General features: G+C 45.8%; 1 protein-coding gene across 2 annotated transcripts in view; it reads left to right on the top strand.

The window, feature by feature from the left end:
• Window positions 1-6,507: 6,507 nt before the first annotated feature.
• Window positions 6,508-25,131, top strand: part of tyro3 (TYRO3 protein tyrosine kinase) — a 98,892-nt gene continuing 80,268 nt past the window's right edge. For both annotated transcript variants that reach the window (XM_080203013.1, XM_080203012.1), the window contains exon 1: window positions 6,508-6,894. In XM_080203013.1, the coding sequence (XP_080059139.1) occupies window positions 6,843-6,894 (52 nt within the window). In that variant the 5' untranslated portion in view covers window positions 6,508-6,842. The remainder of the gene's footprint in view (window positions 6,895-25,131) is intronic.

Raw genomic sequence — 25,131 nt, 5'->3', positions numbered from 1 at the left:
CACTCTACCACTGGACTATCGGCTGCAGAGATAATCTATGGTAAACCAAGCGGGACGCCCTGGGATGCAAATACAAGCCCACCCACCCAGATAGATTTACGCGTTATGGGAGACGAAATGCAGAAGTAATTCCGACAGCTAACATTGTCTTTAAAGTTCCTTCATTCACAGGTACAGTGTGTCTTTGGATCAACTCCATGGACACTGGATCAAGATTCTGACCCACAGGACTACTTCCCTGGACCACAGGTGGGAGACCTCGTGCTAATAAAGAACTGGGATCGACCCAAACTTGGGCCACTGTGGAAAGGACCATTCCAAGTTCTCCTCCATAATTATGTTTACTAGGCTGATACCAGAGTTGAGGGGGTTGAGCTATGAGGAGAGGCTGAATAAACTGGGCTTGTACTCGTTAGAGTTTAGAAGAATGAGGGGAGATCTCATTGAGACGTATAAGATGATGAATGGGATGGATAGGATAGAGGTGGAAAGACTCTTCCCGCTCAAAAAAGACAGTAGGACTAGGGGGCACAGCCTCAAGATAAAAGGGGGGCGGTTTAGAACAGAGTTGAGGAGGAACTTCTTCACTCAAAGGGTGGTGAATCTCTGGAATTCTCTGCCCGTTGAAGTGGTGGAGGCTGCCTCGCTAAATATTTTTAAGACGCGGGTTGATGGGTTTTTGATAGGAGAGGGGATTAAGGGTTATGGGGAGAGGGCGGGAAAGTGGAACTGAGCAGCGACAGATCAGCCATGATCTTATTGAATGGCGGGGCAGGCTCGAAGGGCTAGATGGCCTACTCCTGCTCCTATTTCTTATGTTCTCCAGACTCCAACTGCAATCAAGGTTCAAGGACAACCTTGCTGGATACATCTGAGTGACTGTAAATGGTGGACACCAACATCCATTAATAAATCATGAAGTTTATCTACACCTTCTTTGGCCTTTCGGCTATTTTCCTGGCAGCAGGACAACCGAATCAATGGAAAGGAAGCCTGAAAGATGGACTGACTAATGGACAATTTCACTTTAACACCTTTCTATACATGTCTTATGAGTATGTTGTAAAGTTTAATGTAAGCAGATGTTGGGTCTGCTCACACACACCACCACAGGCCAAAGAGGGGATTCCCTTATTCCCTATTCCTCTCAAAACCAAGGAAATGATGGAATGGATTTTGATTCAAAATGGGACTGATCGTGGAAGAAAGGGGGCCCAGATCACAGGAGGAAATTGGCTAACTGACATCAACAGTGATGTCTCCACAATGAAGAAGGGGGGGGGTGCACTCTATTGACTTTTAAGAAATATTACCAGCCCAACTATAATAGGTCAGATTCTCCACTCCACTTTGTTGTAAACAATCAATAAAGGGGATCCATCTGCCTGATAAGAAACGGAATCAAACCCATTAGCCGTAGCTACTGCATTCAGCAGTTTAATATCACCAGTCCCAGTAGTAGTGTGGTATAGCTAAGGCCTAAAGTCCATTCCCCTACAGCCAAATCATTTTGGATTACTGTGGGAGCTCCATTCGGTCTCGACCCAGTTCTATTAAATGACATAGTAGCGTAAAATGGCATCTATTTTGTCTGTGGAGATAACGCCTATCCTTGGCTTCCCTGGGGCTGGACTGGATCTTGCCAGCATTATGACTCCCTGCATCTCCACCCCAAGGTACACACGTTAAGATCTAGACGGGCCATCACCAAAGCTCAATGGTTTTGGATGATAGCCTTTCCTTCCTATGGGACAGCAAGGGCGGCTCGAGAGCTGATCAATATGGTAACAGCTCTTGATAAAATAGTTAACAATACTGTGGACGGATTAGAGGATGTGAGCACCACTATCTCCGAAGTTTCAGCTGAAATCGTATCTGTACGGACGGTGGCACTCTAAAAATCGAATGGCTTTAGATTACTTGTTGGCGGCTACCAGAGGCACCTGCACCCTAATAGGCTCTGAGTGCTGTACATACATTCCAAACGCCTCCACAACACCACTGATTTAGCTGAGCATATTAAAAAGTCGGCTGACAAAGTTAGAACTGAGGGGCAGAACTTTAAGGATTACAATCCCCCTGGCTGGTGGCCTTTTGGTAACCTCTTTGAGGATTGGGGAGGAATGATAATGCATTTGGGACTCATTATTCTGGTGGTTTGCTTATTACTGTTCTTGTTATAATGTGTTTGTTGATGCCTGGCCTATAACAGACCCCAAACTCCTCTCTAAAGGTTAAAGTTAACATGAAATAATAAAAGGAGGGAATGAAATATTAAGGGGTTAACATCACATGCAACTAAGAACTTTAGAGTTGATTTCAAAATGACAAGCTTAAGACAACTCTGATTAATGGATTTACCCTTTAACAGTTCTCTTTCTTTCAACGTAACGATATTATGACCTTTTGTTTTTATTCCAATTCAATTCAATCAAGTCCAATTCAGAGTTTCATCAAGTTGGGACATTCCCGATCCAAGCTGACAAGACAGGGCTCACACCTCCTGTCTTGGGCTTGATCTACATGATCCAAGCTGGTTGGAGTAGGCATAGCTCCTCCTCCAAGGCTTCATCTAATCTGCATCTTAGCCAAAAGGCCGTGCTGTGATACCGTTTAAAAAAATTTATTCAAATGAAGCTGAAATGTAACCTAATGATTTCAACCAAGCACAGCATGTTGATACGACACTTGATCTTAGCCAAAAGGCCAAGATATGGTTAACCTGATGAGAACAAAGGGTGTCTTGTGATTAGTTATATTGTATCAGATCACATGTGATCTGAAGGATTATACAAGCTACATAAAGGAGGACTGTCCCATTGTTTGGTGCATCTTTGCTACCCTGACTCCCAGCACCGAGTGGAAGTTACATAGCAAAGGTTTGCCAGGTTGCATATGTAAGAAGAATAAAGAACTTTTGAATCAGACAGTGGTTGGTGTTTGCCTTTGTATCAAGGATGGAAGAGTCTTGCGAAAACGAACTTTACACCGGGTACCATTATTCTATATATAAACAACTTGAACCCTTCGATTAGAGTCCACTCTGTAACCCACTCTCAGGTATCCATCATTCTATAGATAAATCATCTGAACCCCTCGATTAGATTCCAGTCTGTAACTCACTCCCGGGTATCCATTATTCTATATATAAACCATCTGAATCCCTCGATTAGATCCCAGTCTGTAACTCACTCCCGGGTATCCATTATTCTATATATAAACCATCTGAACCCCTCGATTAGATTCCAGTCTGTAACTCAGTCCCGGGTATCCATTATTCTATATACAAACCATCTGAACTCCTCAATTCAATTCCAGTCTGTAACTCACTCCCGGGTATCCATTATTCTATATATAAACCATCTGAACCCCTCGATTAGATTCCAGTGTGTAACTCACTCCCGGGTATCCATTATTCTATATATAAACCATCTGAACCCCTCGATTAGATTCCAGTCTGTAGCTCATTCCTGGATATCCATTATTCTATATATAAACCATCTGAACCCCTCGATTAGATTCCAGTCTGTAGCTCATTCCTGGATACCCATTATTCTATATACAAACCATCTGAACCCCTCGATTAGATTCCAGTCTGTAACTCACTCCCGGGTATCCATTATTCTATATGTAAACCATCTGAACCCCTCGATTAGATTCCAGTCTGTAGCTCATTCCTGGATATCCATTATTCTATATATAAACCATCTGAACCTCTCGATTAGATTCCAGTCTGTAACTCACTCCCGGGTATCCATTATTCTATATATAAACCATCTGAACCCCTCGATTAGATTCCAGTCTGTAACTCACTCCCGGGTATCCATTATTCTATATATAAACCATCTGAACCTCTCGATTAGATTCCAGTCTGTAACTCACTCCCGGGTATCCATTATTCTATATATAAACCATCTGAACCCCTCGATTACATTCCAGTCTGTAACTCACTCCCGGGTATCCATTATTCTGTGTTTAACCATCTGAACCCCTTGATTACATACCAGTCTGTAACTCACTCCCGGGTATCCATTATTCTATATATAAACCATCTGAACCCCTCGATTAGATTCCAGTCTGTAACTCACTCCCGGGTATCCATTATTCTATATATAAACCATCTGAACCCCTCGATTAGATTCCAGTCTGTAACTCACTCCCAGGTATCCATTATTCTATATATAAACCATCTGAACCCCTCGATTAGATTCCAGTCTGTAACTCACTCCCGGGTATCCATTATTCTATATATAAACCATCTGAACCCCTCGATTAGATTCCAGTCTGTAACTCACTCCCGGGCATCCATTATTTTATATATAAACCATCTGAACCCCTCGATTAGATTCCAGTCTGTAACTCACTCCCGGGTATCCATTATTCTATATATAAACCATCTGAACCCCTCGATTAGATTCCAGTCTGTAACTCACTCCCGGGTATCCATTATTCTATATATAAACCATCTGAACCTCTCGATTAGATTCCAGTCTGTAACTCATTCCCGGGTATCCATTATTCTATATATAAACCATCTGAACCCCTCGATTACATTCCAGTCTGTAACTCACTCCCGGGTATCCATTATTCTGTGTTTAACCATCTGAACCCCTTGATTACATTCCAGTCTGTAACTCACTCCCGGGTATCCATTATTCTATATATAAACCATCTGAACCCCTCGATTAGATTCCAGTCTGTAACTCACTCCCGGGTATCCATTATTCTATATATAAACCATCTGAACCCCTCGATTAGATTCCAGTCTGTAACTCACTCCCGGGTATCCGTTATTCTATATATAAACCATCTGAACCCCTCGATTAGATTCCAGTCTGTAACTCACTCCCGGGTATCCGTTATTCTATATATAAACCATCTGAACCCCTCGATTAGATTCCAGTCTGTAACTCACTCCCGGGTATCCATTATTCTACATATAAACCATCTGAACCCCTCGATTAGATTCCAGTCTGTAACTCACTCCCGGGTATCCATTATTCTACATATAAACCATCTGAATCCCTCGATTAGATTCCAGTCTGTAACTCACTCCCGGGTATCCATTATTCTACATATAAACCATCTGAATCCCTCGATTAGATTCCAGTCTGTAACTCACTCCCGGGTATCCATTATTCTACATATAAACCATCTGAATCCCTCAATTAGATTCCAGTCTGTAACTCACTCCCGGGTACTCAGTATTCTGTGTTTAACCATCTGAACCCCTCGATTAGATTCCAGTCTGTAACTCACTCCCGGATTTTGATTATTCTATATATAAACCATCTGAACCCCTCGATTAGATTCCAGTCTGTAACTCACTCCTGGGTATCCATTATTCTATATATAAACCATCTGAACCCCTCGATTAGATTCCAGTCTGTAACTCATTCCCGGGTATCCATTATTCTATATATAAACCATCAGAACCTCTCGATTAGATTCCTGTCTGTAACTCACTCCCGGGTATCCATTATTCTATATATAAACCATCTGAACCCCTCGATTAGATTCCAGTCTGTAACTCACTCCCGGGTATCCATTATTCTATATATAAACCATCAGAACCTCTCGATTACATTCCAGTCTGTAACTCACTCCCAGGTATCTTTTATTCTATAGATAAACCATCTGAACCCCTCGCTTAGATTCCAGTCTGTAACTCACTCCCGGGTATTCACTATTCTATATGTAAACCATCTGAACCTCTCGATTAGATTCCAGTCTGTAACTCACTCCTGGGTATCCAGTATTCTCTATATAAACCATCTGAACCCCTCGATTAGATTCCAGTCTGTAACTCACTCCCGGGTATCCATTATTCTATATATAAACCATCAGAACCTCTCGATTAGATTCCAGTCTGTAACTCACTCCCGGGTATCCATTATTCTATATATAAACCATCTGAACCCCTCGATTAGATTCCAGTCTGTAACTCACTCCCGGGTATCCATTATTCTATATATAAACCATCTGAACCCCTCGATTAGATTCCAGTCTGTAACTCACTCCCGGGTATCCATTATTCTATATATAAACCATCAGAACCTCTCGATTACATTCCAGTCTGTAACTCACTCCCGGGTATCCATTATTCTATATATAAACCATCTGAACCCCTCGATTAGATTCCAGTCTGTAACTCACTCCCGGGTATCCATTATTCTATATATAAACCATCTGAACACCTTGATTAGATTTCAGTGAGTAACTCCCTCATGTATCCATTTTTCTGCACGTAAACATCTGAACCCTGGATTAGATTGCAGTGTGTAACTGTCTCTGGGATATAGATGATTCTCTATACACTGATTTAGGCTCTGGTTACTGGCTGCCTCTCAGTTTGAAGTCTCTCTCAGCCTCTGATTGGTGTTGTTTGAAAGCTGTGGGGGTTGAGAATGATTTCACCTGCTGGATAAGCCAATGCTGGGTTGCGGTTTGTATGATGCTGGAGCTGGGTTGGGTTGGGAGATGGATTGATGTGAATGCGAGGGCAGGAGCTGGAGGCTCCGCTGTGCAGGCTACACCTTGCCTCGTTGCAGGAACACAGCACCGCTTCCAGCCAAAGCCTTAGACTCCTCCTTGTTTCCTGCCTTCAGATTGCCAGCAAGATGGGAGGTCCCTCCTCCTGCTGCTCAGTGCTAGCTGGCTGGCAGTGTGGAGGAGCAGGCTAGTTGCTGGGAGCCGGGGCTGCCATGCAGAGCTGTGTGTGCTGGGAGAGGGCTCACTCTGCACTGTGGCTGCAGTGCTGGAGCCGGAGGGAGAATTGAGACAGCGACTGGCAGCATTCACTGCATTCCGGCTCCTTCCTGCAGCTGCCTCCCTTCATCTGGATGATTCCGGGATCGTGTCTGACCATTGCCCTCCTGCTCCGGCTCACCTGGGGTAAGTTGCACTGGAGGGAAGGGAAGGGGAGTAAATCAAAGTTAGCAGAGAGGATGAGCAAAGTTTGGGAAACTTTAATGGGGTTCTGCCTGTGTAAGTGTGTGTTTCTCTGGGTTAGCTGGGCTGTGTGTGTGTGTGTGTGTGTGTGTCTGCATTAGCTGGGCAGTGTGTGTGTGTGTGTGTGCGTGTGTGTCTCTGGGTTAGATGGGCAGTGTGTGTGTCTCTGGGTTAGATGGGCAGTGTGTGTGTCTCTGGGTTAGATGGGCAGTGTGTGTGTGTGTCTCTGGGTTTGCTGGGCAGTTTGTGTGTGTGTGTGTCTGCATTAGCTGGGCAGTGTGTGTGTGTGTGTCTCTGGGTTAGATGGGCAGTGTGTGTGTCTCTGGGTTAGATGGGCAGTGTGTGTGTGTGTCTCTGGGTTTGCTGGGCAGTTTGTGTGTGTGTGTGTCTGCATTAGCTGGGCAGTGTGTGTGTGTGTGTCTCTGGGTTAGATGGGCAGTGTGCGTGTCTCTGGGTTAGATGGGCAGTGTGTGTGTGTGTCTCTGGGTTTGCTGGGCAATTTGTGTGTGTGTGTCTGGGTTAGCTGGGGTGTGTGTGTGTGTGTGTCTCTGGGTTAGATGGACTATGTGAGTGTGTGTCTCCGGGTTAGCTGGACTGTCTTTGTGTGTGTGTGTGTGTGTGTGTGTGTGTGTGTGTGTCTCTGGGTTAGCTGGGCTGTGTCTGTGTGTATGTGTGTGTGTGTGTGTGTGTGTCTCTGGGTTAGATGGGCAGTGTGTGTGTCTCTGGGTTTGCTGGGCAGTTTGTGTGTGTGTGTCTGGGTTTGCTGGGCAATTTGTGTGTGTGTGTCTGGGTTAGCTGGGGTGTGTGTGTGTGTGTGTCTCTGGGTTAGATGGACTATGTGAGTGTGTGTCTCCGGGTTAGCTGGACTGTCTTTGTGTGTGTGTGTGTGTGTGTGTGTGTGTGTGTCTCTGGGTTAGCTGGGCTGTGTCTGTGTGTATGTGTGTGTGTGTGTGTGTGTGTGTCTCTGGGTTAGCTGGGCTGTGTCTGTGTGTATGTGTGTGTGTGTGTGTGTGTGTCTCTGGGTTAGCTGGGGTGTGTGTGTGTGTGTCTCTGGGTTAGCTGGGGTGTGTGTGTGTGTGTCTCTGGGTTAGCTGGGCTGTGTGTGTGTGTGTGTGTGTGTGTGTCTCTGGGTTAGCTGGTCTGTGTGTGTGTCTCTGGGTTAGCTGGGCTGTGTGTGTGTATGTATGTGTGTGTGTGTCTGGGTTAACAGACTGTGTGTGTGTCTCTGGGTTAGCTAGGCTCTGTGTGTGTGTGTGTGTGTCTGGGTTAGCCAGGCTGTGTGTGTGTGAGTGTGTGTCTCTAGGTTAGCTAGGCTCTGTGTGTATGTGTGTGTGTGTCTCTGGGTTAGCTGGACGGTGTGTGTGTCTCTGGGTTAGCTGGGCTGTGCGTGTGCGTATGTGTGTGTGTGTCTCTGCATTAGTTGGGATGTGTATATGTGTGTCTCTGGGTTAGCTGGGCTGTGTGTGTGTGCTTGTATGTCTGTGTCAGTGGGTTATCTGGGTTAGCTGGGTTGTGTGCTTGTGTCTATGGGTAAGCTGAGCTGTGTGTGTGTGTGTGTGTGTGTGTGTGTGTGTCTGGGTTAGCTGAGTTGTGTTTGTGTGTGTGTGTGTCTGGGTTAGCTGAGTTGTGTTTGTGTGTGTGTGTGTCTGGGTTAGCTGAGTTGTGTTTGTGTTTGTGTGTGTCTCTGCGTTAGCTGAGCTGTGTGCGTGTTTGTGTGTGTGTGTCTGGGTTAGCTGAGCTGTGTGCGTGTTTGTGTGTGTGTCTGGGTTAGCTGAGCTGTGTGTGTGTTTGTGTGTGTGTGTCTGGGTTAGCTGAGCTGCTTGTGTGTTTGTGTGTGTGTGTCTGGGTTAGCTGAGCTGCTTGTGTGTTTGTGTGTGTGTGTCTGGGTTAGCTGAGCTGTGTGTGTGTTTGTGTCTCTGGGTTAGCTGAGTTATGTGTGTGTGTGTTTGTGTGTGTGTGTGTTTGTGTCTGTGGGTTAGCTGAGTTGTGTGTGTGTGTGTTTGTGTCTCTGGATTAGCTGGGCAGTGTTGTGACGCTGGGTTAGCTAGGTTGTGTGCGTGTGTGTGTGTGTGTGTCTCTGGGTTATTTGTGCTATGTGTGTCTCTGGGTTAGCTGGCTGTGTGTGTGTGTGTGTGTGTGTGTCTTTGAGTTAGCTGGGCTGTGTGTGTGTTGCTGGGTTAGCTAGGCTGTGTGTGTGTGTGTCTCTGGGTTAGCTGGGCTGTGTGTGTGTTGCTGGGTTAGCTGGCCTGTGTGAGTGTGTGTGTATGTGTGTGTCTTTGAGTTAGCTGGGCTGTGTGTGTGTTGCTGGGTTAGCTGGCCTGTGTGAGTGTGTGTGTATGTGTGTGTGCGTGTGTGTATGTGTGCCTTTGGGTTAGCTGAGTTGTGTTTGTGTGTGCGTGCCTCTGGGTTACCTGAACTGTGTACCTATGTGTCTCTGGATTAGACGAGCTGTGTGTGTGTGCATGTGTCTGGGTTATTTGTGCTATGTGTGTCTCTGGGTTAGCTGGCTGTGTGTGTGTGTGTGTGTGTGTGTGTCTCTGGGTGAGCTGAGCTGTGTACCTATGTGTCTCTGGGTTAGCCAAGCTGTGTGTGTGTATCTGGGTTATTTGTGCTATGTGTGTCTTTGAGTTAGCTGGGCTGTGTGTGTGTCGCTGGGTTAGCTAGGCTGTGTGTGTGTGTGTGTGTGTGTGTGTGTGTGTCTCTGGGTTAGCTGGGCTGTGTGTGTGTCTCTCTGGGTTAGCTGGGCTGTGTGTGTGTCTCTCTCTCTCTCTCTGGGTTAGCTGGGCTATGTGTAAGTCTCTGAGTTGGCTGGGCTGTGTTTGTGTGTGTGTGTGTGTGTGTGTCTCTGGGTTAGCTGGGCTGTGTGTGTGTGTCTCTGGGTTAGCTGGGCTGTGTGTGTGTGTCTCTGGGTTAGCTGGGCTGTGTGTGTGTCTCTCTCTCTCTCTCTGGGTTAGCTGGGCTATGTGTAAGTCTCTGAGTTGGCTGGGCTGTGTTTGTGTGTGTGTGTGGCTGGGTTAGGTGGGCTGTGTGTGCGTCGCTGAGTTAGCTGGGTTATGTGTATGTTTCGCTCTGGGTTAGCTGGGGTGTGTGTGTGTGTGTGCGTGTGTGTGTGTCTCTGGGTTAGCTGGGCTGTATGTATGTGTTTGTGTCTCTGGGTTAGCTGGGATGTGTGGGTGTGTGTGCGTGTGTGTGTGTGTGTCTCTGGGTTACCTGGGTGTTGAGTGTGTCTCTGGGGTAGCTGGGCTGTGTGTGTGTGTCTCTGGATTTGCTGGGCTGTGTGTGTGTGTCTCTGGATTTGCTGGGCTGTATGTATGTGTTTGTGTCTCTGGGTTAGCTGGGATGTGTGGGTGTCTCTCTCTGGGTCAGCTGAGCTGCGTCTGTGTGTGTCTGGGTTAGCTGGGGTGTGTGTGTGTGTGTGTGTGTGTGTGTGTGTTTCTGTGTCTCTGGGTTAGCTGAGCTATGTGTGTGTGTGTATGTGTGTCTTTGGGTTAGCTGAGTTGTGTCTATGTGTGCCTCTGCGTAGCTGGGCTGTGTGTGTGTGTGCCTCTGGGTTAGCTGGGCTGTGTGTGTGTGTGTGTGTGTGTGTGTCTCTAGGTTAGCTGAGTTGTGTGTCAGTGTGTCGCTGGGTTAACTGAGGTGTGTGTGTGTATGTGTGTGTGTGTGTGTGTATATCTCTGAGTTAGCTGAGCTATGTGTGTGTGTATGTGTATGTGCGTATGTCTCTGGCTTAGCTGAGTTGTGTCGATGTGTGTCTCTGAGTTAGCTGAGCTGTGTGCATATGTGTGTATGTGTGCGTGTGTGTATGTCGCTGGGTTAACTGAGCTGTGTGTGTGTGTCTGGGTTAGCTGGGCTACGTGTGTGTGTGTGTGTGTGTGTGTTTGGGTTAGCTTGTGTGTGTGTGTGTGTGTTTGTGTGTGTGTGTGTGTGTGTCTCTGGGTTAGCTGGCTGTGTGCATGTGTGTCTCTGGTTAGCCGGGCTGTGTGTGTGTGTGTGTGTGTGTGTGTGTATGTATGTTTGTGTGTGTGTGTCTCTGGGTTAACTGGAGTGTGTGAGTATGTGTCTATCTGTCGGTGTGTATCTGTCTTTCAGTGTGTCTCTGTCGGTGTGTGTCAGTGGACATTGCTGGGCTGTATGTAGCTGGTATTGTTCGTTGTGTGTGGGTGAAGGTGCCCTGAAGCAGTGGCTATGCAGTAGTCAGTAAGTTGGCAGGGTACACAGGGCAATGGGGGTGACCTGGGCCATCTCCTGCACATCTTAAATCAAAACTCTTCCTGGGAGAGAGGAACAGGATTTGTACAGAGGAGCTGCCATGAAGAATCCGTAACCTGCTTTAGGTCTAATCTGTTTCTGATCTTGTTGCAAAGAACACAGAATAACTGCTCACCGCAATGCCATCACAGTGCAGTGGCGCTACGCTGCAGTGATGAAGCTGACTCTTCCCCCATGGGGCCAACCCTATGACAACCCCCGATTACCTGCTCCCTCTCTTACTGATCCCTAATGCAGATTGCACAGCTCATTTCCCTCCCTCCTCCCCACAACTACCCATCAATCCTGCCTGCCCACCCTCTCGTACCTTGCCCCCTTGGCACTGCTCAGTGTCTGGTTGGTGGTGCCGGAGTGCCTGGCTGGCACTGCCCAAGAGGCACCCCGTCCTCCTCCCACTTCTCGGGAAGTGTCAGTGGCCTCTATCCCCACCAGCGAGGCCATCGCGCCTGGTCCCCGTTGATGGGGATCAGCTTTAATCTCAACTGGGAACCTCTCCCAGCTGGGACGGGGAAACTGTCCAGGGCTCGCTAATGATATGGAAATTCTGATTTGCATATGGTAATCAGCCTTGCACGGATTTCTGCAGTGAGGATGAGTATGTTAAAAAAGAACAGTCTGTGAAAATCAGGATTGGCTGGGCGCTGGCCCCAACTCTCACTACCTGCCAACATTACTGCCTCACTGCTGTAATCAAACAGCCCAGCGGACTGGGAAAATTGCACTACATATTCTGCACCCTCTCCTTTCCTTCTCCCCTGCGTACTCTATGAACGGTATGCTTTGTCTGTGCCGTGTGCAAGAAACAATAGTGCCAATTCTCTCAAAAAATTCTAAGTTGCCGAATTTGTGTAAAAACTGGAGTAAATCACGCTGCTTTTTTTCAGTGGGAGTTTAAAAATGAATCTTCCACACTCTGTGCACTGCTGAATGCACTAGCATGAATCCTGTTGAAAATCGAGGGTGGTCTATTCCCGCTGGGGAGGCCAGCAGCATAGCGCTGAGCAGGCCACTGCGCGTGTACCGTTCGGTTAGCACTGAGACTGGAGCGCACACAGTGACCCCGCGCTGCCGGCCTCCCCGATCATCCCACCTGACCCTACCCCCCAGACCCCGCCCCCATATGCTCCACCTCTTGGCACTGACCCATGCCTGGTGGGCAATGCCAAGGTGCCCCCTGTGCACTGCCAGAGTGCGCATGCCCAGGGGCCACCTCCCCACCACTCGACTCCCTGCAAGCGGGGGGTGGGGGGGGGGTGCTGATTGCCCCTTCTCCTTCACTCCAGCTGAGTCAGGCCGCTAGCTTCCCAAAAGTGGGGAGCTACTGTAATCCCCACTGGAGTGAACCACTCCTCAAAGTGGGGGAGAGATTAGCGGGTTCGGAGAATTCTGTCCTGGGCCCGTTAATTGTATATAAATTATATTAAAATCTCCCCTGTGTACCAGTGCAGTTCCACGTCTAATTCCAGTGTGGAAATAATAAATGATTATTTATTATTAATAAATAAATAAATTAAATTATTATGATAAATTAGAGCAGCAGGATGGGAGAATTGCCCCTAGTAGTTTTCACTCTACCCCCATACATGTGAGAATAATAGATCAATTTATTAACAAGAAGGGAAACGCAGGAAGGACGCAGAAAACTCTGGGAAAAGTGAGACAGGGAGAGGTGACAAAAATAGAGAGGACAGAGAGAATAAAGTTCCCAGTAAGGGGAGAGGACAGAGAAAATAGGAAGTTTGTCTGCATCGTTTCAATAGTGTCGAGGTGTGTCGTGACAGGGAAAAGATTGGGAGCCACTGGGCTAGAGGAAGCAGAGGAGAACAAAGAACAAAAACAGCCCAGGAAACAGGCCCTTCAGCCCAACGAGCCCACGCCGCCATTTTAACATTACAGTACCCCCCTCCACCCATGACCCTTATCTATTGTTCATGGCATTCCACACTGAGGGAAACTAATTTAGGGACAATTTATTACCTTCAATCAGCCTAATAGCACATCTTTGGGGTGTGGGAGGAAACCGGAGCACCCGGAGAAAACCCACGCAAGCACGGGGAGAATGCGCAAACTCCCACAGACACTGGCCCAAATCCATGTGTCTGCACAGCAAACAGTGATAGTCACTGAGCACTGAGGGCAATTGCTGAAGGTGCTGGAACGCATGGAGAATGTGGTTAAGAAGACATGAGATGCAGGGCTTTAGAAATAGAGGCATTGAGGAGAATAGCAAAGACGTTATGATGAACCTTTCTTACAGCATGGGTTCAGCTTTCACTGGCGTATTGTGTTCAGTTCTTTTATGAAGGGTTTAGAAAGGGTGCAGAAAAACTTTATCAGAACTCTTGTCCAGATGAGGGACATAACTAACTCGTTGGAGTTATTCCCCTGTAAGACTGATGTTTGATACGAGATTTGATGGAGGTGTTCAAAATGATGGTGTCCAGATAGGACAGATAGAGACGAACTGTCCCAATTGATGGAAGTCTTCGAAACCAGAGGAGAACTATTGTAGGGAATTGGCAAAAGGAGGAACAGGGAAGTGAGGACAAGTGTTTTTAATGCAGTATGTGGTTAGGATCTGGAATGCACTACCCGAGAGTGTGGTGGAGCCTGACTCAGTCATGGCTTTTATAAGAGAGTCAGAGGCTTAACTGAGATTGACAGAGTTACGGGAATCAGCTGAGTTGTTCTGGCAGAGAGCCAGCACATAGACATGAAGGGTTGAATGGCCTCCTTTTTTGCTATAATCATTCTGTGATTCTAGGAATTTGCTTCTGGCCCCTGCCACCACGCTCCCCGCCACCGCCCCCCCACCCCCGCCCTGCCCCCTCCCCCAGCATCCCCCCGCCCCGGCTACTGCCCTCCCTCTGCCCTGGCTCCCCCTCCCTCTGTTCACCCCCCTCACGGCCCCCGTCTCCCTCTGCCCTGGCCCCTCCCTCCCTTTGACCCGACCCCACCCCTCCCTCTGTCCCAACACCCCCACTGCCCCTGCAACCCCCCTCCCCCCATCTCGTTGCTCCGAATCAACTGCCTCTCAGTTCCCCAGTGCCCCTCTCGGAGCAGCAGTGTCTAGGAGCTGATTGCCAATGTAGTGTTAATGTGGCTCTCTGTTCATTCTGACACTGCTGGTAGATTGAACCCTGCTCAGTAGCTGTGCCTTTGGAGCAGGGCAGTTCCCTGTCAGTGTCTGTTCACTCAGTGACTCAGTTTTCAAGGTAGCTGAACTGTCCCTTTAAGTGGAAAGTGCAGAGGAATGTTTTCCAATGCAGCTCTACTTCCTCCTGCCCTGCTGCAATGAAGTGGCAGTGAGTCATTCAGATTGGAAGGTTGCTACTTTGTTCCTTGGTCGGGCAACCCCAGGTCTGGGAGGAGAGGGTAGCAGTCTCCACCTGTAGAGGTGGGTGTGTGTTGGGAGTCAGGGTAGACGGTGATGCCACTTGCAGTGGAATAACCTGACAGTGCGCAGAGCAGGGATGGCTATGGAGTGTAGGAGGTGTCTGCACTCTGAAGAAAGAAAGGAGGAGGAGAAAGAATGAGTTGTTTAATGACTTAGAAACATGCACTGCTTTGTGAAAAACAGGACAGTCCCCACTGGGATGTAAAGGAACAGAAATGTCGAGGTTTATTGGGGGCAGTGGTGTTGTAATCACTGTGAGATCACTTTCACCTTTAATTAATGTTCGTGAAACCTGATTCTATTTATGAGTTCCAGAATGTTAAACATCTCCTCATGTATTTCTGTGTTAGAATGGTATTTAGGAGCTCAGCGTCTATCTTGTACAATGAACATTCCTCAAAGCGCGCCTCCTGCTTTCAGTTTATCCTTCCACCCAAACAGGAGGGACAGGATGGACAAGTTCCACTCACTGACAGTGTCACTTCTCCCCGGGCAGGGTGCCAACAGTCACCACATGGCTCTGTGGCTCATTTTTGGAATTGAATAAATATAGGGCACACCAACCCAGGCCACGGTGCGCTGTAGAAGGAGGCTAAGATGCAGACTAAACCTGCCTCGTGCCAACTGTGTGGCACCAGTCAGCCTCGCCACTGTCAGCCAAGGGTTTTGTCACATGACCTCACGCCCACATTCTCCCGCACTGATTAGCTATTGGTCAACCAGCCCCATGGTGAACCCACCAATCAGAAAGCCAGCAGACCCTGCCCTAAATAACCCACATCCCAATTGGAGGATTCTTCGCTTGATGATTCAATAGGAGAGGGGAGGGAAGGATTCCTGGTTCACCTTGGGAATAGCGCCAAAGGGACTCTTTAAGTCCGCCTGAGGAGACAAGTCATCCAAAAGACGGCACCTCTGACACTGCAAGACTCCCCCCAGCTTTGTGCCACATCAATTGGACAGGAGGATGCAAAATTGTTGAGGAAAACAGAGGGCCGAAGGCTTGACAAAGGAACAAGTTTGATGACCTCAAGATTTGACTTATTCCCTACTTCCTTATCTTCCTTGTAGTAGATAAGAGGCATGGAGAGGGGTGCAGCGCTGGTGACTCATCTGGGCACTTGCCTTATATAGCTCAAGCATAGATTTGTAAGGATATTGGGTAAACAAACTGTTTTAGCAACTTAGTCAGGGATTGGAGGAGGGAATTCGTCAGATTTAGAGCATTCAGTTCAACCAGGGCCACTTCGTGTTCGTGTCAACATTCCTTGTTCAACAAAATGACTTTGATTTCCCTGCATCTGGCAGAGCTAATTCTTCAGGAGTTCCTAGCGGTACAGATGGGGAGGTCAGGGTCTCATCCCTCACTCCACTGAGACCCTCATGCCATAGCCAAAAGCTGGGAGAAATACTCTGTCTGATCTGATTTATTATTGTCACATGTATTAGTATACAGTGAAAAGTATTGTTTCTTGCGCCTTATACAGTCAAAGCATATCGCTCATAGAGAAGGAAATGAGAGAGTGCAGAATGTATTGTTACAGTCATAGCTAGGGTGTAGAGAAAGATCAACTTAATGCTAGGTAGGTCCATTCAAAAGTCTAATGAGGTAGGATGGGGGATAAAGGTGGGGTGGTGGTCGGCTTGGGAAGGATGTCAGGAAGAATGGACATTCGTATAATGGACCAATAGCTGTACTTAAGATACAAATCCCTAGCTATGATTAGTGTGTGGAACAGGGGGAACAGGATGGTGGCATAGTGGTTAGCACTGCTGCCTCATTGTGCCAGCAACCTGAGTTTGATTCCAGTCTTGGGTGACTGTCTGTGTGAAGTGTGCACGTTCTCCCCGTGTCTGCGTGGGACTTCTCCGTGTTCTCTAGTTTCTTCCCACAGTCCAAGGATGTGCTTATTAGGTTGATTGGCCATGCTAAATTGCCCCTCAATGTCCCAAGAAGTGTAGGTTAGGGGAATTAGAGTAAATATCTGGGGTTACAGGGCCTGGTAAGATGCTTGTCAGAGAGTCAGTACAAACTCGATGGACCAGATGGCCACCTTCTGCACTGTAAAGATTCTATGATTCTAGGAAGGGGTAGTGGGGGAGTATAATCAGAGGTGGAATAAAAGCATTTTATACCTTCACTTTTTAGGTCTTGTAAATGAGAGGAGTTTTTAGCTTTGTGTGTGTTTTTCCTCAAGCTGCGATGGGCCAAATGGCCTCCTCTACTTGTTCTATTATACATATGGATGTGGAAGTCCATTTGGCCCATCTGAGCATATCCAACCAGAATTGCTGTCAAACTCTTCCCCTACCATCGCAACATCTAATTAATTCAATCATACCTGAATTTTATCTCCACTTCTTTATTATGTGTTTAAAGTTTCTTTATTACTGTCACAAGTAGGCTTACATTAACACTGCAATGAAGTTACTGTAAAAATCCCCTAGTTGCCTGTTCGGGTACACTGAGGGCGAATTTAGCATGGCCAATGCACCTAACCAGCACATCTCTTAAACTGTGAGAGGAAACTGGAGCACCTGGAGGAAACCCTGAACCCCTGGTGCTGTGAGGCAGCAGTGCTAACCACTGTGCCACTGAGGGTCCACGCCATGGTTTGTCCTTCTTCAGCAAATCCACTTGAAATGATTTTCCGGATTTACATATCCTTAACAACTGGTCTGTGCTGGGGTTTACACTCAAGGTCAACCTCTTCCTATTTCATCTGCCTATCTCAGCCCTTCTGAACACCTTTCTGTTCCCTTTCTCTCACATACTCATTTTACTGGAAGCATCAAAGCTGTCTGCCTCAACTATTTCCTGTGGTAGAGAGTTCTACATTCTAGCCACAATGAATAGCGAGATATCTCCTAATTTCCCAACTGAATTTACTAGTAACAATCTTGTATCTTTGCCTCCCAGTTTCTCCCAAAGTGGAAAAGTTTTCTCCACATCTATCCTGTCCCAGTCCATTGATAATTTCAAGGACCTCAATTTTTAAGGAACTCTAATTCTTCTCTTTTCAATAGCAAGAAGGTACAATTATTTAATCTTTCTTGATAGTGGTAATCCTTCAGTTCTGTTACCATCCTTATAACTCTTTTAAAAACTTTCTCCAACGCTTCTACGTCCTTTTCATAATGTGGAGACCAGAACTGTGCATGCTACTCTGGGTACAGTCTGACCAGAGTCCTATACAAGGGATTCAGTTAACTCAGTTGGCTGAACAGCTGGTTTGTGTTACAAAACAGCAGTGGTTCAATTCCCGTACCGGCTGAGGCTATTCAAAAAGGCCCTGCCATCGTAACTTTGCCACTTGCCTGAGATGTGGTGATCATCAGGTTAAATCACCACCAGTTAGACCTCCCCCTCAAAGGGGAGAGCAGCCTATGGTCACCTGGGACTGTGGCTGCTTGCAGTCAGAAACAGGGAACAAAGAAATTGCAGAAGAACTAAATTTGTGCTTTGCTTCTGCCTTCACAAAGGAAGATGTTCCGGAAATTCGGAAAGAAACAAGTTTTGGTGAGGAACTGAAAGAAATCGGTATGAGCAGATAAATGGTTTTGGTGAAGTAAATGGGGTTGAAGGTGGATAAATCTCCAGGGCCTGATAATCTTCATCCCAGAGTACTTAAGCAAGTGGCCCTGGAAATAGTAGATTTTCCAAAATTCTTTGGATTCTGGAACGGTTCCCACAGATTAGAGGGTACCTAATGTAAGCCCACTATTCAAAAAGGGAGGTAGAGAAAACAGGAATCTATCTATAGTCCAGTGAGCCTAACTCTGGTACTGGGGAAGTTGCTAGAGTCCATTATCAAGGATTTCATAGCACAGCATTTGGAAAGCAGTGGTACAATCAAACAAAGTCAGTTTGGATTTATGAAAGGGAAGTCATGCTTGATGAATCTAGTGGGATTCTTTGGAGGATGTGACTAGTAGAGTTGACCAGAGAACTGCTGGATGTGGTTTATTTAGGCTTTCCAAAGGCTTTTGACAAGCTGTCACGTTGCAGATAACTATGTAAAGTTAAAATGCATGGGATTACAGGTAGTGTCTTGAAATGGATAGATTGGCAGATAGGAAGCAAAAAGTTGGAATAAATGGGCCTTTTTCCGACTGACAAACGGTAATTAGTAGGGTACTGCATGGGATCTGCGCTAGGACCCAACTGTTCACATTATGTATTCATGATTTGGAAGAGGGAGCTAAATGTATTTTCTCCAAATTTGCGGGTGATACAAAGTTGGGTGAGAGGGTGAGCTGTGAGGAGGATACAGAGATGCTTCAATGTGATTTGGACAGGTGAGTGAGTGGGCATGTGCATGCAGATTAATGTGGATAAATGTGAGGTTATCCACTTCATAACAAAAATGGGAAGGCAGATTATTAATTGAATAAGTTTAAATTGAGAGAGATGGATACTCAGACCTTTGTGCCCTTGTCAGTCACTGAAAGTAAGCGCGCAGGTACAGCAGGCAGTAAAGAAGACAAATGATGTGTTGGTCTTCATAGTGAGAGGATTTGAGCACAGGAATAGGGTGTTGTACTGCAGTTGTATATAACATTGGTATGGCCACACCTGGAGTATCGTGTGCAGTTTTGGTGTCCTTATCTGAGGAAGGATGCCTTGCTATAGAGGGATAACAGGACTGTCTTATTAGGAGAGACTATTGTTGGTTTGGATTATGTTCATTGGAGTTTGGAAGAGTGAGAGGGGATCTCATAGACACCATTGATATACTAGCAGGGTAGATTCAGAAAGATTGTTCCCGATGGTGGGGAGTCCAGAACTAGGGGTCATAGTTTGAGGATAAGGGGCAAACCTCTTAAGACTGAGGTGAGGAGAAATGTCATCACCCTGAGGGTGGTGAATGTGTGGAATTCACTACCACAGAAAGTAGTTGAGGCCAAAAGTTGTGTAATTTCAAGAAGAAATTAGACAGAGCTCTTGGGCCTAAAGGGATCAAGGGACATGGGGGGGCCGGGGGGTGGGGGGGAGACAGGATCTGGGTATCTAATTTGATGATCAGCCATGATCATAATGACTGGCAGAGCAGGCTCGAAGGGTCAAATGGGCTACTCCTGCTTCTAGTTTCTATGTACATTTCTATGTATGACGACTTTGCCTTTTTACAAGTTTAATATAGCTTCAGTACTTCTAAATTTTATACCACAGAAATAAACCTCTGCTCTGTTAACCTTTTTCATTGCTTTGTTAACCGACAATGCTGCTTTCAATGATTGATTCATAGCTATCCCTTGATCCCCTTGTTTTTCTACTCCATTCACTGTCTTGTTTTTTTAGGCGTAGCTGATGTTTCTAATTGTTCTTCCCATTTATCCATGTTAAAGTTCACTTGTTATTTACCAGCCCAGTGTGCAAGTTTTCACATACATTTTATGTTGCATCATTCCTCAGTGGTTGCTCTCAATTTGGTGCCATCTTCAAATTTTAATTTTTCTTCCAAAGTCCAAATGGTTAAGATAAGTTATGAATAACAATGACCCCAGCACCGAATCTTGTGGAACACCACTTTCTACTATCCTTCAGCTTGAATGACTACCCTTTACCCCCGACTCTCAGCTTAGCCGATTCACTATCCACGTGCCCTAGCCTTTGTCCTGAGCTGACTGTGCAGTCTATCAAAAACCTTTTGAGAATCGAAGTGTTTGATAAGTGTATGGGGGCAGCATGGTGGCGCAGTGGTTTGGATTTATGAAAGGGAAGTCATGCTTGATGAATCTAGTGGGATTCTTTGGAGGATGTAACTAGTAGAGTTGGCCAGAGAACTGCTGGATGTAGTTTATTTAGACTTTCCAAAGGCTTTTGACAAGCTGTCACGTTGCAGATAACTATGTAAAGTTAAAATGCATGGGATTACAGGTAGTGTCTTGAAATGGATAGATTAGCAGATAGGAAGCAAAAAGTTGGAATAAATGGGCCTTTTTCCGACTGACAAACGGTAATTAGTAGGGTACTGCATGGGATCTGCACTAGGACCCAACTGTTCACATTATGTATTCATGATTTGGAAGAGGGAGCTAAATGTATTTTCTCCAAATTTGCGGGTGATACAAAGTTGGGTGAGAGGGTGAGCTGTGAGGAGGATACAGAGATGCTTCAATGTGATTTGGACAGGTGAGTGAGTGGGCATGTGCATGCAGATTAATGTGGATAAATGTGAGGTTATCCACTTCATAGCAAAAATGGGAAGGCAGATTATTAATTGAATAAGTTTAAATTGAGAGAGATGGATACTCAGACCTTTGTGCCCTTGTCAGTCACTGAAAGTAAGCGCGCAGGTATAGCAGGCAGTAAAGAAGACAAATGATGTGTTGGTCTTCATAGTGAGAGGATTTGAGCACAGGAATAGGGTGTTGTACTGCAGTTGTATATAACATTGGTATGGCCACACCTGGAGTATCGTGTGCAGTTTTGGTGTCCTTATCTGAGGAAGGATGCCTTGCTATAGAGGGATAACAGGACTGTCTTATTAGGAGAGACTATTGTTGGTTTGGATTATGTTCATTGGAGTTTGGAAGAGTGAGAGGGGATCTCATAGACACCATTGATATACTAGCAGGGTAGATTCAGAAAGATTGTTCCCGATGGTGGGGAGTCCAGAACTAGGGGTCATAGTTTGAGGATAAGGGGCAAACCTCTTAAGACTGAGGTGAGGAGAAATGTCATCACCCTGAGGGTGGTGAATGTGTGGAATTCACTACCACAGAAAGTAGTTGAGGCCAAAAGTTGTGTAATTTCAAGAAGAAATTAGACAGAGCTCTTGGGCCTAAAGGGATCAAGGGACATGCGGGGGGCAGGGGGGTGGGTGAGACAGGATCTGGGTATCTAATTTGATGATCAGCCATGATCATAATGACTGGCAGAGCAGGCTCGAAGGGTCAAATGGGCTACTCCTGCTTCTAGTTTCTATGTACATTTCTATGTATGACGACTTTGCCTTTTTACAAGTGTAATATAGCTTCAGTACTTCTAAATTTTATACCACAGAAATAAACCTCTGCTCTGTTAACCTTTTTCATTGCTTTGTTAACCGACAATGCTGCTTTCAATGATTGATTCATAGCTATCCCTTGATCCCCTTGTTTTTCTACTCCATTCACTGTCTTGTTTTTTTAGGCGTAGCTGATGTTTCTAATTGTTCTTCCCATTTATCCATGTTAAAGTTCACTTGTTATTTACCAGCCCAGTGTGCAAGTTTTCACATACATTTTATGTTGCATCATTCCTCAGTGGTTGCTCTCAATTTGGTGCCATCTTCAAATTTTAATTTTTCTTCCAAAGTCCAAATGGTTAAGATAAGTTATGAATAACAATGACCCCAGCACCGAATCTTGTGGAACACCACTTTCTACTATCCTTCAGCTTGAATGACTACCCTTTACCCCCGACTCTCAGCTTAGCCGATTCACTGTCCACGTGCCCTAGCCTTTGTCCTGAGCTGACTGTGCAGTCTATCAAAAACCTTTTGAGAATTGAAGTGTTTGATAAGTATATGGGGGCAGCATGGTGGCGCAGTGGTTAGCACTGCTGTATCACAGCTCCAGGGATCCGGGTTCAATTCCTGGCTTGGGTTTGATTCCCAACTGTCTGTGCGGAGAGCACACGTTCTCCCCGCGTCTGTGTGGGTTTTCTCCAGGTGCTCTGGTTTCCTTCCACAGTCTGAAAGACATGCTGGTTAGGTACACTGGCTATGCTAAATTTTCCCTTGGTGTACCCAAACAGCCGCTGGACTGTGGCAAGTAGGGGAGTTTCACAGTAACGTCATTGCTGTGTTAATATAAGCCTACATGTGACACTAATAAACTGTAAACATCTACCTGTTCCCTGCATCTGCTCTTTCCAGTTCCTTTTTAAAGAATTATTTCAAGTTAATTAAGCATGACTTCAACTTTTGCAATCCATGCTGGCTATTTTTTAAATAATATTCTTGTATCTCTAGATCCCTTGCTATCACTGTTTCTTTCAGTATAAGTTCCAGCATTTCATCACCATTTATGTTTCGCTGGCAGTGTATAGTTCCCAGGTTTTCTACATCTCCTTTTGTACATTGGAACAATGTTAGCTGTTTACCAGTCCCCTGGAACAATGCAACTTTGATACATTTATAAATGAGTGTGAATGTGGGGGAGCTTGATCAGTAAGGTCATAAATGACACATAGTGTGATAAGTAGCGAGAAGGAGAGCCTTAGATTACAGGATGACATAAACTGGTCAGATGAACAGAACAGTGGCAAATAGAATTTAACCCTGAGAAGTCAGAGTTGATGTGTTTTGGGAGGACGAACAACGCAAGGGAATACATCATGACAAGTAGGATGTTAGTAAGTACAGAGGACCTTGGGATGCATGTCCAAATATCCCTGAAGGCAGCAGGACAGGTAAAGTGGTTAAGGAGGCATATGGGATACTTTACTAGCCTTTACTAGCCGAGGGATAGAATATAAAAGTAGGGAGGATATGATGGAGTTTTGTAAACTGCTCGGTAGACTGCAGCTAGAGTATAGTGTGCAGTTCTGATCACACTATAGGAAGTTTGTGATTTCACTAGAAAGGGTGCAGAGGACGTCACCTGGACTGGAGCGTTTCAGCTATGAAGAGAGGCTAGGGTTGTTTTCCTTAGAGCAGAGAAGGCTGAGGGGGGCTTGATTGAGGTATGCAGAATTATGAGGGACATAGACGGGGTAGTCCTTTCCCCTTTGTAGAGGGGTCAATAACTAGGGAACATAGATTTAAGGCAAGGGGTAGGAGATTTAGAGGGGATTTGAAGAAAATCTTTACCCAGAGGGGGTGGGAATTTGGAACTAACTGCCGTAAAAGTGGGAACCCTCACAACATTGAAGAAACATTTAAATGAGCAATTGAAACACCAGAGCATACAAAGCTATGGATCAAGTGCTGGAAGATGGGATTAGAATAGATAGGTGTTTGATGGCCAGTGCAGACACGATGGGCCAAAGGGCCTCTTTCTGTGCTGTGAAACACTAAGACTCTGAGCCCTGCTACTTCTTGCCTGGCCTCCATGAGTAGATGTGATTGTTTGACATCTGGGCCTGGGGGGTCTAATCTTTTAGCTTTGCTAGTTCAGTTATTTCCTTTATCTAAGTGTGCTAACATTTGTAAGCTCACCCTCCAGTGAAGTGTCTAATTATTGTTAGTAAAAGCTGTGTTGAAGTGATTATTCGATGCTGATGCCACTACCGATGAGTTTATCCTTTAGCGGCTCTATCCCGACTTCAATTTTCCTTTTTAGTTATGGATGATGGGTGATATTTTAACCCTCAGAACCAGATGGGTCAGGCTGGGGTGTGATGTTTAATCTTCCAAAATTTCAAACCCAACCCTAACTCGGCTCCAACTGAATCACTTCCTGGTTCATCTGAGGCAGAAAAAAGGGAGGGCAACTATCAGTGGGACGGCACGGTGGCACAGTGGTTAGCACTGCTGCTCCACAGCGCCAGGGTCCCGGGTTTGATTCCTGGCTTGGGTCGCTGTCTGTGTGGAATTTGCAAGTTCTCTCCTTGTCTGCGTGGGTTTCCTCCAGGTGCTCCAGTTTCCTTCCACAGTCCCGAAGATGCATGATTTAGTTGATTGGCCATGCTAAATTGCCCCTTAGTGTCAGGGGGATTAGTGGGGTAAATATGTGGGGTTATGAAAATAGGGTCGAGGTGGGTTATCATAGAATAGAATCATAGAATTCCTGCAGTGCAGAAGGAGGACATTCGGCCCATTGAGCCTGCACCAACAACAATCCCACCCAGGCCCCATTCCTATAATCCCACATATTCACCCTGCTAATTAAATTTATTACCCACCTATCACTGTTTTTAGTCTTTTTTTATCTTTATGCTGTATGACTTTTTCTGCTCTCTGTCCATTTGTGTTTACCCCCTCCCTTTAATTTGTCCTTTGGCCTCTTTACCTGATTCTTTTGTTGTTAGGTTTCTCTAATTTTCAGCCATTCCCTTGCCATCCCATGTCACTAGATTACAGTCTTATTTATAGCCTTAGTTATCTTTTCTTAATAGGACTTTGGACCCAGCTTGCTTCAGGTACCAGTACAACCAACGTTGCATAAATTGGAAGCACAGTTTCTCACGCAACTTTTTAACCAAATGTTAGTTACATTCCTAATCTGTTTGCTCTCGTTACAATTTGTACATAGTTCAGATAATCATAGAACAGAATCTCTATAGTCACGAAGGAGAACGTCTCCCTCCAACTCTTTCCTTTTAACTCAGGCCTCTAAGACTTGACCACTTGGAACATGTGAACCCAACTCCCTTGTGTCTTAGTGCCCAGTATGAAAGACAACATGGTCTCGAGATACTGTCTGACCAGGACTCTGTACAATTTGATTATGCCATCCTTTGACCTGTATTCTGTTTAGGCTGTGTAGTTGACTTAAGCTTAGGCAAAACATTTTTTGTTCATTCTTTCATGGGCATTGGCAAGGCCAGTATTAGTTGCCCATCCTGAATATCTATTTGAATC

Source organism: Carcharhinus amblyrhynchos, chromosome 14, assembly GCF_965287045.1.
Source record: "Carcharhinus amblyrhynchos chromosome 14, sCarAmb.v2.hapA, whole genome shotgun sequence".
Lineage (NCBI taxonomy): Eukaryota > Metazoa > Chordata > Chondrichthyes > Carcharhiniformes > Carcharhinidae > Carcharhinus > Carcharhinus amblyrhynchos.
Note: the sequence above shows the minus strand (reverse complement) of the source record. Positions and strands in the feature narration are given on the sequence as shown.